General features: G+C 39.6%; 1 protein-coding gene across 1 annotated transcript in view; it reads right to left on the bottom strand.

The window, feature by feature from the left end:
• The window catches only part of LOC126260361 (mucin-1-like), a 132,404-nt gene extending 120,266 nt beyond the window's left edge, over positions 1-12,138 (bottom strand). Inside the window, exon 1 of the mRNA XM_049957688.1 lies at positions 12,033-12,138. Within this exon, the coding sequence (XP_049813645.1) occupies positions 12,033-12,138 (106 nt within the window). The remainder of the gene's footprint in view (positions 1-12,032) is intronic.
• Between the last annotated feature and the right edge of the window lie 2,358 nt (positions 12,139-14,496).

Below are 14,496 nucleotides of genomic sequence, written 5' to 3'. Positions count from 1 at the left end.
CTCTCAAACCGCTCCGGGGAATATGCTCCTGTTTTCCGACAAAACGAACATTGAAAGGTAGAGGATACTGTTATTGATTCGGAATCAAATCGGAGCAACTCAGTCCGTGATGAAATATTTGAATGGACTCAGCATTTTCTCAGTATGTAACATTTTATTTTCTACCGCAGCACAAGGACCAGAGGAAATTACGAAATCCATATCGCCTCACAGCATTTTTGCTTTCACAATGGTACATGCCGAGCTAGCAAATTGCTATTCGTCCATTCTCCTGTTCGTGAAAGCGTCTTTCAGCATGCATTATGACTGAGTTACCAATAAGGAAACTCCTCCCTTTGTTTAAAAAAGAACGAAGAGAAGAGATTACAAGGTCCTATACAGCACGAAGGAAAACTTCCGAGATGACAGAGAAGTAACTATTCCAAACCCAGAAAATATTTCTGTTGCACTGCATGTTTTTGTAAAGTCTTCTATATTTAAAACAAAATTTAAGTTACTTTCTTCGCTAGACAATTGCTGTATTCATACTTTTGGCAGTCACTTACGAATTTCATTTATTACGGTGTCATAGATGTGTAACGCCTCCTCAAGGTCACATCGTGTGAGATATGAAGTTTACCACGTTACAAACCTCCCCGAAGAAATGTAACGACTTCCGTTAGCAGCAGGAGTCGTGCAAACGGCTGTCGTTGTGTTGTAAACAAATGATCTCTTACATCATCTTTCCGTTTATTCTGAATAGCCAAACGATGTTTTTTTTATTTTTTATAACTTCACAAAATATACGTTATCATTCATAATTTACCTGTAACTCAGCAATACAGTGACAGTGTACTTCATACTGAAAGGTTAACATTGATGCGTGTTCAAAGAATAAATTTGGGGGAGAAACAGTCAAGTACTTAGGAGTAGCTTCTGACACTAAACTAAACTGTAAAAAGAAAATTTAAAAAAATAGGTAATGGTGGCAGTAGTATTAGTATTCGTAGTCTTAATAGTAGTAGTAGTAGTAGTAGTAGTAGTAGTAGTAGTAGGAACAATAATAATAACAACAAATAAATAAAAGATAAATTACAGAAATGGGAAAACCGTATTTCCTGTCTTAACTAAACAATGATCAAAATATTAAAATCAATGTTAGGCTGTATAAAGCAACCTTTCTTTCAAACGTGATTTACGGCAGTTTCTTTACGTGGAACATCAAGTGATCGTCTATTAAATAGTGCAGAGCAAATACTTATGATGGACTGTTAAAAACTCAACGTTAACAAAAAATATTGGCGTCTATTACCAACTCCAAACCGACACCCAGTGCGAGTCGATCGCACAGAAAACTCCGTGATAAATAGGCTGTAATACATGAAACGAAAGGTGGTTTTGAATAGCACAGTATTATTAATCAAAGTCCTAAAGAAACAAAGTAAAAAACGAAAATACGTACTCTGATTTCAAGTCATGGATCAGGCTTCTAAGCCTGTACTACCGTCACAAGTTTCTTAGATTTCTCCTTAGGTGTTTCAATGATTCTGCTCTCGTATGGGCTGCAATCAAATTTTATCTTAGTGTTATTTATTCATTTATTTATTTACGTATACGAAAAATGAAAGGGCCTAGTTTTATGCAATTCTATTTTCCTAGGTGTACTGTTCTTGAAAGTGTTGCTGGAAAGTGCCACGGATATATTCAAATCTGATGCAAGGTCTAAATTACTGTAATGTCCAATTCGACAACAGAAATATCACAATGATAATTGCTCTAAAACTATTTAATCCGAAAAAAATCACTTCGGACTGTAGATTTGTTACAGAAAGCTTTTACTTTTGATTTAGGTTTAGAAAGTTGGTAGTGACTTCAATCTGTCCTATCTTGGCGACAAACATGTTCAAAGTCGCTGTTGTTGTTGTTGTGGTCTTCAGTCCTGAGACTGGTTTGATGCAGCTCTCCATGCTACTCTATCCTGTGCAAGCTTCTTCATCTCCCAGTACCTACTGCAACCTACATCCTTCTGAATCTGCTTAGTGTATGCATCTCTTGGTCTCCCCCTACGATTTTTACCCTCCACGCTGCCCTCCAATACTAAATTGGTGATCCCTTGATGCCTCAGAACATGTCCTACCAACCGATCCCTTCTTCTGGTCAAGTTGTGCCACAAACTCCTCTTCTCCCCAATCCTATTCAGTACCTCCTCATTAGTTATGTGATCTACCCATCTAATCTTCAGCATTCTTCTGTAGCACCACATTTCGAAAGCTTCTATTCTCTCCTTGTCCAAACTATTTATCGTCCATGTTTCACTTCCATACATGGCTACACTCCATACAAATACTTTCAGAAACGACTTCCTGACACTTAAATCTATACTCGATGTTAACAAATTTCTCTTCTTCAGAAACGCTTTCCTTGCCATTGCCAGTCTACATTTTATATCCTCTCTACTTCGACCATCATCAGTTATTTTGCTCCCCAAATAGCAAAACTCCTTTACTACTTTAAGTGTCTCATTTCCTAATCTAATACCTTCAACATCACCCGACTTAATTCGACTACATTCCATTATCCTCGTTTTGCTTTTGTTGATGTTCATCTTATACCCTCCTTTCAAGACACTGTCCATTCCGTTCAACTGCTCTTCCAAGTCCTTTGCTGTCTCTGACAGAATTACAATGTCATCGGCGAACCTCAAAGTTTTTATTTCTTCTCCATGGATTTTAATACCTACTCCAAACTTTTCTTTTGATTCCTTTACTGCTTGCTCAATATACAGATTGAATAACATCGGGGAGAGGCTACAACCCTGTCTCACTCCCTTCCCAACCACTGCTTCCCTTTCATGCCCCTCGACTCTTATAACTGCCATCTGGTTTCTGTACAAATTGTAAATAGCCTTTCGCTCCCTGTATTTTACCCCTGCCACCTTTAGAATTTGAAAGAGAGTATTCCAGTCAACATTGTCAAAAGCTTTCTCTAAGTCTACAAATGCTAGAAAGGTAGGTTTGCCTTTCCTTAATCTTTCTTCTAAGATAAGTCGTAAGGTCAGTATTGCCTCACGTGTTCCAGTATTTCTACCGAATCCAAACTGATCTTCCCCGAGGTCGGCTTCTACTAGTTTTTCCATTCGTCTGTAAAGAATTCGTGTTAGTATTTTGCAGCTGTGGCTTATTAAACTGATTGTCCGGTAATTCTCACATCTGTCAACACCTGCTTTCTTTGGAATTGGAATTATTATATTCTTCTTGAAGTCTGAGGGTATTTCGCCTGTTTCATACATCTTGCTTACCAGATGGTAGAGTTTCGTCAGGGCTGGCTCTCCCAAAGCCGTCAGTAGTTCCAATGGAATGTTGTCTACTCCGGGGGCCTTGTTTCGACTCAGGTCTTTCAGTGCTCTGTCAAATTCTTCACGCAGTATCGTATCTCCCATTTCATCTTCATCTACATCCTCTTCCATTTCCATAATATTGTCCTCAAGTACATCGCCCTTGTATAGACCCTCTATATACTCCTTCCACCTTTCTGCTTTCCCTTCTTTGCTTAGAACTGGGTTTCCATCTGAGCTCTTGATGTTCATACAAGTGGTTCTCTTATCTCCAAAGGTCTCTTTAATTTTCCTGTAGGCAGTATCTATCTTACCCCTAGTGAGATAAGCCTCTACATCCTTACATTTGTCCTCTAGCCATCCCTGCTTAGCCATTTTGCACTTCCTGTCGATCTCATTTTTGAGACGTTTGTATTCCTTTTTGCCTGCTTCATTTACTGCATTTTTATATTTTCTCCTTTCATCACTTAAATTCAATATTTCTTCTGTTACCCAAGGATTTCTACTAGCCCTCGTCTTTTTACCTACTTGATCCTCTGCTGCCTTCACTACTTCATCCCTCAGAGCTACCCATTCTTCTTCTACTGTATTTCTTTCCCCCATTCCCGTCAATTGTTCCCTTATGCTCTCCCTGAAACTCTGTACAACCTCTGGTTCTTTCAGTTTATCCAGGTCCCATCTCCTTAAATTCCCACCTTTTTGCAGTTTCTTCAGTTTCAATCTACAGGTCATAACCAACAGATTGTGGTCAGAGTCCACATCTGCCCCTGGAAATGTCTTACAATTTAAAACCTGGTTCCTAAATCTCTGTCTTACCATTATATAATCTATCTGATACCTTTTAGTATCTCCAGGGTTCTTCCATGTATACAACCTTCTTTCATGATTCTTAAACCAAGTATTAGCTATGATTAAGTTGTGCTCTGTGCAAAATTCTACCAGGCGGCTTCCTCTTTCATTTCTTAGCCCCAATCCATATTCACCTACTACGTTTCCTTCTCTCCCTTTCCCTACACTCGAATTCCAGTCACCCATGACTATTAAACTTTCGTCTCCCTTCACTATCTGAATAATTTCTTTTATTTCATCATACATTTCTTCAATTTCTTCGTCATCTGCAGAGCTAGTTGGCATATAAACTTGTACTACTGTAGTAGGTGTGGGCTTCGTATCTATCTTGGCCACAATAATGCGTTCACTATGCTGTTTGTAGTAGCTTACCCGCGTTCCTATTTTCCTGTTCATTATTAAACCTACTCCTGCATTACCCCTATTTGACTTTGTGTTTATAACCCTGTAGTCACCTGACCAGAAGTCTTGTTCCTCCTGCCACCGAACTTCACTAATTCCCACTATATTTAACTGTAACCTATCCATTTCTCTTTTCAAATTTTCTAACCTACCTGCCCGATTAAGGGACCTGACATTCCACGCTCCGATCCGTAGAACGCCAGTTTTCTTTCTCCTGATAACGACATCCTCTTGAGTAGTCCCCGCCCGGAGATCCGAATGGGGGACTATTTTACCTCCGGAATATTTTACCCAAGAGGACGCCATCATCATTTAATCATACAGTAAAGCTGCATGCCCTCGGGAAAAATTACGGCCGTAGTTTCCCCTTGCTTTCAGCCGTTCGCAGTACCAGCACAGCAAGGCCGTTTTGGTTATTGTTACAAGGCCAGATCAGTCAATCATCCAGACTGTTGCCCTTGCAACTACTGAAAAGGCTGCTGCCCCTCTTCAGGAACCACACGTTTGTCTGGCCTCTCAACAGATACCCCTCCGTTGTGGTTGTACCTACGGTACGCCTATCTGTATCGCTGAGGCACGCAAGCCTCCCCACCAACGGCAAGGTCCATGGTTCATGGGGGGGGGGGGGGGGGGTCAAAGTCGCTAATATATGTAAAACATTGTCAGGAAGGCTTTCTCCGAAAATTATTTTGAACAAGTAATTCAGGAGTCCACTGGAAGTATAAATGGGTTGCAGAAACGTGCTTGACCTCTTGGCAACAAATAATCTGAGCATATGGAGAGCATCATTGTGGACACAGCGATTAATGACCACAAGGTTCTGGAGTGAGACTGACCACCGCAACATTCAAATCCTCCATAGATAAACGCAAAAGCAGATAAAAAATTCGGTTGACGTCTTCCCAAGGGAAAGTCTCCACTCCTTCCATTCTAACTATGTAAACGAAGAGCAGATGTGGCTTTAATTCAAAGAAATAGATTTCACAACGAAACTCTGTACCGAAATCTGGCAGAGATTTTGGTCACATCTGAAGTACATCAGCGGCGAGACATAATCAATACCTTCACTGTGGGATACCAAATGTAATTAACGATGACAGTTCCACTAAAACGGACTCTCTGATAACAGTTTTCCGAAATTCCTTCGCTAAAGAGGATGAAATACTATTACACTCTCAAGAAGGGAAATAGGAGTAATCAGATCTATTACATAATCATGTAACTGACATCGAATTTGCAGTAGAATTTTGGAACACTGTGAAGTACCTCAAACAAAACTATCCATTGACACGTAGTCAGCATGGATTCAGAAAATATCGTTCAGGTGGAACACAACTAGCTCTTTATTCACACGAAGTTATGAGAGCTATAGACAGAGGATCACAAATTGATTCATTATTTCTAGATTTACAGAAGGCACCGTTCCTAACAAGCGAAATTGCGTGCCTGTGGTGCATTGTCTCCATTCTGCACGGGATCCGTGATTTCCTGTCAGAAAAGTTACAATACGCAGTAATTGAAGGAATGTCATCGAGTAAAACAAAAATATCAGGCGTTTCCCAAGGAAGTGTTACGGAACCTCTGCTGTTTTTAGTTTATATAAACCATTTAGGAGACGGTCCGATCTGCCCTCTTCATTTTTTTTCCAGATGTGCTGTTATTTGTTGTCTAGCAATGTCTTCAGAATATCAGAAACAATAGCAAAATGATTTAGACACTATATCGTTTGGTCCGAAAAGTGGCAGTTGACTCTGAAGAAGAAAAACTACGAGATCATTCACAAGAGTACTAACGGAAATCAATTAACTTTCGGTTACATAGTAGCTCACCCAAAACTAAAGGCTGTCAATTCGACTCCATACCTACGTATCACAATTACAAACAAGTTAATTTGAACGATCACATCCGAAATGTCGCAGAGTAGGCAAACCAAAGTCTGCGTTTTATTGGTAGAACACTTACAAGATGCTACAGGTCTATGGAAGAGACAGTCTACACTACGCTTGTCCGTTCTCTTCTGGAGTACTGCTGCTCAGCTTGAGATCAGCGTGCGACATGATTGACAAAGGACATCGTAAAAGTCCGAAGAAGAGCATCTCGTTTTGTAGTATCGGGAGTGGGAAAGAGTGTCACAGATGTGATAAGCGAGTTGCGGCAGCAATAATTAAAACAAAGGCGCTTTCCGTTGCAGTGAGATATTTTCACGAAATTTCAATCACAGACTCTTTCCTCTGAATACGAAAATATTATATTGTCGCCAGCCTACATAGGAAGAAATGGTCATCATAATAAACTAAGGGATATCAAAGCTTGTACGGAAACATTTAAGAATTCGTTTTTCATCCGTACTCTTAGAGCGGGCAGCGGTAGGGAAGGTGGTTGGAGTGACACTCTGTCAGGCACATAAATGTGAATTGCAGAATGATTAACTTGGTTTGAATCAGGGTTCATATCTGTTATATAAATTTTGAAAAAAATTGGCAACACTGAGAATCCTTGTCGTTCACGTTTGTTCATTAAATTTCGCCTTTGTTTATCTCGTTTTTACAATAATGTTTAAGTCTTTTACAGACAGTTTATTACATTTATTAATTTTCCACCATATCCATTATTTTCCACTATTAATCACAGCTGCTTTATGGAACCTTGCCGAGTGTTTTGACGAGGTTTATGAATGCTATGTGCTTTCACAAATGTAACTCATTCCTCTTACGTCTTCTGTAAAATAAGTGTATTGTGTATGGCTGATGATCAGGTTTTAAATCAACCGTTTCGATACGTTTCTTGTAATTTATATGCTTAATGCAGGATAGTTTAGCTTCTACAGTTCTTGCAGTTGTTCGTCATTATCGAACAGAGTAATATCTTCTGCTGTTTCCCATGGATATGGAATTTTGTTTAAATGCCAGAAATGTTTTTTATGTGTAATGTGCTCCAGTGCAGCTTTATGTCCTCCATAATTGAATAATTCTGTATTTAGTCGATCAGTTCCAGTAGCTTTTCTATTTCTTTTAACGATTACTAAAGCTCTTATGATGTTACATAATCAACACAGATTCACCTTCAGATGAATAAAAGATCTAAATTAATAAAATGAAGGTAAGCGGCTTAATGATTTTAGAAAACCACTAAAATCTTCACCCAAAGAAGCGTATCGCGACCCTTTAAACCTGAATTAGACAACAATACCCGTAGAAAGCAATAGGCAAAGGGAAATGAAACAGTGTGAGAATAAAAATAAAACTTAGTAAACCACATGACTCTTTATACGGATCCATCTAGTCGTACCAGGGTAGGATGTCCGTTGAAGTAAAGCAAGGTCGTGTGACTCGACTGTCTCGAAGATAACGTGGGTGTGTGCCGACGCCTTTCTTTCCTTCGCGGTCACAATGGCACCTTTCCTTTGTGAAGTGTGACATTTGTGCGTTTAGTGTATCTATTGAGTATAGTTGATTGCAATGGATGACTGTATATATAGAGCGGTGACAGTACATTGGTGGATGATGAGGGGGTGGACAGGGTGTAACCTGCTCCTGGTTCATATCCTATTATTAATTTCTTTTAGCGATTCCTAAACCTCGTATGATGATACGTAATCAACTCAGTTTAATCATCAGATGGATTGCACCAAGGAGGTCAATCACAGACTCTTTCCTCTGAATACGAAAATATTATATTGTCGCCAGCCTACATAGGAAGAAATGGTCATCATAATAAACTAAGGGATATCAAAGCTTGTACGGAAACATTTAAGAATTCGTTTTTCATCCGTACTCTTAGAGCGGGCAGCGGTAGGGAAGGTGGTTGGAGTGACACTCTGTCAGGCACATAAATGTGAATTGCAGAATGATTAACTTGGTTTGAATCAGGGTTCATATCTGTTATATAAATTTTGAAAAAAATTGGCAACACTGAGAATCCTTGTCGTTCACGTTTGTTCATTAAATTTCGCCTTTGTTTATCTCGTTTTTACAATAATGTTTAAGTCTTTTACAGACAGTTTATTACATTTATTAATTTTCCACCATATCCATTATTTTCCACTATTAATCACAGCTGCTTTATGGAACCTTGCCGAGTGTTTTGACGAGGTTTATGAATGCTATGTGCTTTCACAAATGTAACTCATTCCTCTTACGTCTTCTGTAAAATAAGTGTATTGTGTATGGCTGATGATCAGGTTTTAAATCAACCGTTTCGATACGTTTCTTGTAATTTATATGCTTAATGCAGGATAGTTTAGCTTCTACAGTTCTTGCAGTTGTTCGTCATTATCGAACAGAGTAATATCTTCTGCTGTTTCCCATGGATATGGAATTTTGTTTAAATGCCAGAAATGTTTTTTATGTGTAATGTGCTCCAGTGCAGCTTTATGTCCTCCATAATTGAATAATTCTGTATTTAGTCGATCAGTTCCAGTAGCTTTTCTATTTCTTTTAACGATTACTAAAGCTCTTATGATGTTACATAATCAACACAGATTCACCTTCAGATGAATAAAAGATCTAAATTAATAAAATGAAGGTAAGCGGCTTAATGATTTTAGAAAACCACTAAAATCTTCACCCAAAGAAGCGTATCGCGACCCTTTAAACCTGAATTAGACAACAATACCCGTAGAAAGCAATAGGCAAAGGGAAATGAAACAGTGTGAGAATAAAAATAAAACTTAGTAAACCACATGACTCTTTATACGGATCCATCTAGTCGTACCAGGGTAGGATGTCCGTTGAAGAAAAGCAAGGTCGTGTGACTCGACTGTCTCGAAGATAACGTGGGTGTGTGCCGACGCCTTTCTTTCCTTCGCGGTCACAATGGCACCTTTCCTTTGTGAAGTGTGACATTTGTGCGTTTAGTGTATCTATTGAGTATAGTTGATTGCAATGGATGACTGTATATATAGAGCGGTGACAGTACATTGTTGGATGATGAGGGGGTGGACAGGGTGTAACCTGCTCCTGGTTCATATCCTATTATTAATTTCTTTTAGCGATTCCTAAACCTCGTATGATGATACGTAATCAACTCAGTTTAATCATCAGATGGATTGCACCAAGGAGGTCATCGGGCGTAAAGTCCCCATCTGACAAGGAACTCGCCATTATCGTTTTAAGCGGGCATGGAGGATATACCCGTTCGTGGTCTGCTGGTCTTGTTCTGCTGGTTTTCATTGAGTTGGACGGATATATACGTCTGGACCTTTCCTGTTGCTTGTAGCTAACGGGACGGACGAGCTTTAGGCTAGAAGCTGTCAGGCTACTAGTTTAGGTTTTGCTGTTCGTCAGTTATAATGTTTTAATTGTCTGTACCCTTTGGGTACAGACAATGCTCATCATTTGTTCACAAAGAATTATTTTTCACTGACGGAAAAAAAACGATTACTTCAAAGACAGTTCCGAGCGAAACGCCCTGTACCATGAGTTTCACGAACCTCAAAACAACGCCGTTTCCCAATTTGGTGCTGTCAAACGAGAGCTCAGCGGAAGTGTTTCTGTTTACTAATGAAAGCCAGTTCTGCCTCGGTGCCAGTGACTGCTGTGTGTTGGTTAAAAGGAGGCCAGGTGAGCGGCTGTTGTGCTTCCATTCGTAAACAATTTTCCAGATGGTGTTTTACAACCGGATAACGCTCGTCCACATGCCGCTGTTGCAACACACGCTCTACAGAGTGTCGGCATGTTTCCTCGGCCTACTCGATCACCAGATCTGTTTCCAATAAAGAACTCTTGGGACATCATCGGACGACAACTCCTGGTCATCCACAACCAGCATATATCGTCCGTGTATTAGCCGACCGAGTGTAATTGGCATGGAACTTAGCTCCCCCTACCCAAAACTGAAATCCAGCGCCTGTACAATACGAAACATGCATGTTTGCATTCAACATTCTGGCAGTTACACCAGTCATTATTGTGACAGCCTTTTACGTAGCCATATGCTTTTCACTCGCTTTCAGTAACCTGTGATCTTGCAACCTTAATAACTTAAATATGTTACCAAGACAAATGTAGTTTCGAAATTTCTTTATTCTACATTAATTATTTCTTGGTGTTGGGATTTGTTTTCCTTCAGTGTATTTATCTCGACGACCGTACGCTAGTACAGATTTCGTGGATTAGATTAGATTAATTATTCATTCCATAGACCTATAAAAGAGGGAATCCTCCTGGGTGTGAAACATGTCAGATAAGCACATTACAAAAATGTAATTATAAAAACTTGAGTTTCATCAATTTTAATGATCCTGAGTCAATAAACAGTAAAATTATGTACATGAATTAAATTTAAACTTCTAATATGTACAGGTTTAATACTTTTATCTGCTTTCATTAAATCCATCATACAGACATTTGCTAGTTTCTTGGCTATTACAACCAAGTATTGTAAAAAATTAAAGCAAATGATTCATTTCAGTGATCCTCAGCTAAGAACAGTCAGATTATGTACAAGACTTAAAATTAAACATACATCCATCATTCACACAGTAGGTGGTTACTTGACTGTTACAACCAAGTATGGTCAAAAATTTTCATTAAAAATTTTCATTAAAATGGTATACTGCACCTGTTGAGAAACTCATGGATGGAAGAGAAGAAGTTGGCCACCAAAAATTCTTTTAAATTATGATTAAATTTTGCCTTGTCTGAAACTAAACTCTTAATGATTGCTGGTAACTTATTGAAAATATGCGTTGGTGAATACTGGATTCCTTTCTGGGCAAGAGTAAGTGATTTTAAATCTTTATGTATATTGTTCTTATTCCTAGTATTGATACTGTGTACTAAGCAGTTAGTTGAAAAAGAGATGTATTATTTACAACAAACTTCATTAAGAAATAAATATACTGAGTTGCTGTGGTTAATACACCCAATTATAACCAGTGTTAATACCGACATAGTCGATATCATGCTGCAGTGTTTTCGCCTGTAGTTGACAGCTGGCAACAAGAGCTAAGAGTTATAAGGGATCTTTTTATGCTATATGGTGTATAAAATCAAGCACGGGACGCGAGTGCGTCAGACAGCGGTAAATGAAAGTATCCGTTGATGCAGAGGGCTGCGTACGATCAACAAAATCTTGGGGTTTGACTGTGTCACATACCGTCACTTCATGACACTCTGCTAAGTTTTGCAATTCAATCCAAGAAATTGCCGTATAGTCCGGTTATTGGGGACAACTATAACACCTGTCCTCCACTTACCCCGCCAGAGGCTGCCGGTGAAAATTTCTTCCAGTGCCACCCGGATTCGAACCAGCTGACTACTGTGTGCGCTAGCTATCTCCGCCACAGAGACGCGCCCCGTGGAAGTGCTGGTGATGGTCGGGGCGCGCTGTGTTTGGCCCTGACCGCCGGACCGCCGGCGGGTTCGCAGTCGGCCAGAACTGCTTTGTGGCTCCCGCGCGCCGTGTTTTGTGTCGCCGCGAAATGGCCGCCATTGTGGCTGCGCGGCGCCGCGCCTTTGTGTCGCACCTGCGCCGCTCCGCCCCGGCGCCTCCGCCCACGCTCCAAAGGGCCGCCGCCCACCGGGGCGCGGATAAATGCGCCTCTCGGCCGAGCCGAGCCGCGGCGCGACCATCCTTCCAGCTTTTTAAGCATTCGCTGCCGTCGTTGTTACAGCTGCAGCTAAGCTACCGTCCCCTCCCACGATACAGTCATTACGATTTTTCTCTTCGCTTCCTCTCCAAGATATAGTGGTTATTTTCTTTTCCTCTGTGCCTGTCACGCTTTTCTCTAACGTTTCCTTCAAAGGAAACTGTTGCTTTAACGGTGAAACCTGGAGTCATCTTTCAGTTTCCGGTTAGTCTGCTCTTTTCAACACAAGATATTCTCTTTAACAGGATAATTAATTGCAACGAGGACATAATTAGGGTAAAAGTAACATTACTTTAGAATACTCCTGAGAGTACCAGCTACAAGTAAAGTGTTCAGTTTTTAAAGGCAGCCTAGGGTGGAGGGGTGGGGGGGTTCGTTAGCGTCGCTTCTATCCCCCCCTACCCCCACCCCCGAAATATAACTTACCTTCACCTCCACATTTAACGAGGGGAAAATATTCTGTTAATAGTAACAATAATAATATAAACTACCATTCTTCAAAATAAGGTTCATTAAGTTAGCTTGTAAATCATTGTTTTGGTTACCGGTTTCTACAGATCTGTGCTGTTATCATCGGATCTGCAAGTTATAAACAAACATTCGAAGTCAAGGTGGCTAATACGGATATGGTTTTGATCTAAACACTGCATACATTATTGAAGCACTAAAACTATAGCTTCTAGCATATTAGCACAAGCACGTAATCTTTACAAACTTGCAAGCCACAATGTGATGCAGCAAGGAATCTCAGCATTTCAAACATAAAATACCACAAACATAAAACATATTGAGCTGATGTGCTAGCCCAGTCGTTCACTTAACACAATGGAAATTAAGCTAGTACGATATTTACACACAGATGAGTCTGTATACAGCTGCTTGGCCACGCTTGGTGGCCGTGCGGTCGAAGGCGCCTTGCCACGGTTCGCGCGGCTGCCTTCGTCGGGGCTTCGAGTCGTCCCTTGGGCATGCATGTGTGTGTTGTTCGTAGCGTAAGTCAGTTTAAATTAGATTAAGTAATGTGTGAGCCTAGGGACCGATGAACTTAGCAGTTTGGTCCCATAGAACATACCACAAATCAAAAAAAAAAAAAAAATACAGCTGTTTACATTGCTGTAGTTGACAATCGATACGCAAGCGCATAAATTTCAAACTACATGTGCCACAACACCAAGTTTTTCCTCACTCTTGTCTCATTAAAATTACTGTTGACAGACTTAGATAACATTTTTAAATTACTAATTTATAATAAATAATATCTTGTAAATAAACAGTGTCACCTTTCAAATATAAATTTACGATAAAAGTATTAAAATGTTATTTATCTACGCATCAATTGACATAAATCGATCACCACGGTAACCGTGGGCAAAAAAGAATTGGATCACAGCCGCATAGTAGATAGAACATAAGGTTGTCGAGTACCGCAACGTAAACCATTGTATAGAGACTCATCTGTGCAAATATTGTACTAGCTCCGTCGCCATGCTGATGTTAAGTAAACATGTGGGCTAGGACATCACCACAACTGGATTTATTTATTTATTTATTTATTTATTACATTTGTGTCATTTTATGTTTGAATGGCTGAGAATCCTTGCTACTTATTATTGTAAAGTGACGCAACATCATTAATTGGCTTGGAGGTTTGTAAAGATCATGAAGAATTTTTAATATCTTGAAAGGTAGATTCTAATGCTTCAGTAACTTGTACACAGTTTATAGGAAATCATATGTATTAGTCACCTTTACTTGGAATGTCTGCTTATTAAACTTTCAGGTCCGATGATATGTCGATGCTCGTAATCAATAAAAAGGTTTACAAGCAATCTTGGCGAAACTAGTTTTTAAGAACCGTTCACACAATCTCAAATATAATATATAAAACGTTTTAATATATGATAATATTCATATTAATCTCAGTAACACTTACATCAGTCTAGAGAAAAATGCGTGTAAGATGAACAACAACGAAAGTAAAATCATGGTAATGTAATGCAGTCGAATTAATGATATTAAGAAATGAGGCACTACAATTAGTAATTGAGTTTTTCTTACGTATGAGGCGGAACTATGGGCCTAATGAAAAAAGGTGACCCGGTTGAGTCACGCAATTTGACTTAGTATGGTCACGAGGTATGGCCATTAATTGCACGCGTTGATCACGTAGGCTGACGTGAGGATCAATGAACTATACTTGACGGGATGTATCTGGAACATCTTAGGTGATTAGAAAGTTAGTAGACAGGAATACAATTAAATACTTAGTTTTAATTCAGCATCAGCGGTGAACGTCGATCTTGACTTCGTACAGTAATATTTACAAGTGCAGTTATAGACT

Source organism: Schistocerca nitens, chromosome 5, assembly GCF_023898315.1.
Source record: "Schistocerca nitens isolate TAMUIC-IGC-003100 chromosome 5, iqSchNite1.1, whole genome shotgun sequence".
In the NCBI taxonomy this organism is placed as follows: Eukaryota; Metazoa; Arthropoda; class Insecta; order Orthoptera; family Acrididae; genus Schistocerca; species Schistocerca nitens.
Note: the sequence above shows the minus strand (reverse complement) of the source record. Positions and strands in the feature narration are given on the sequence as shown.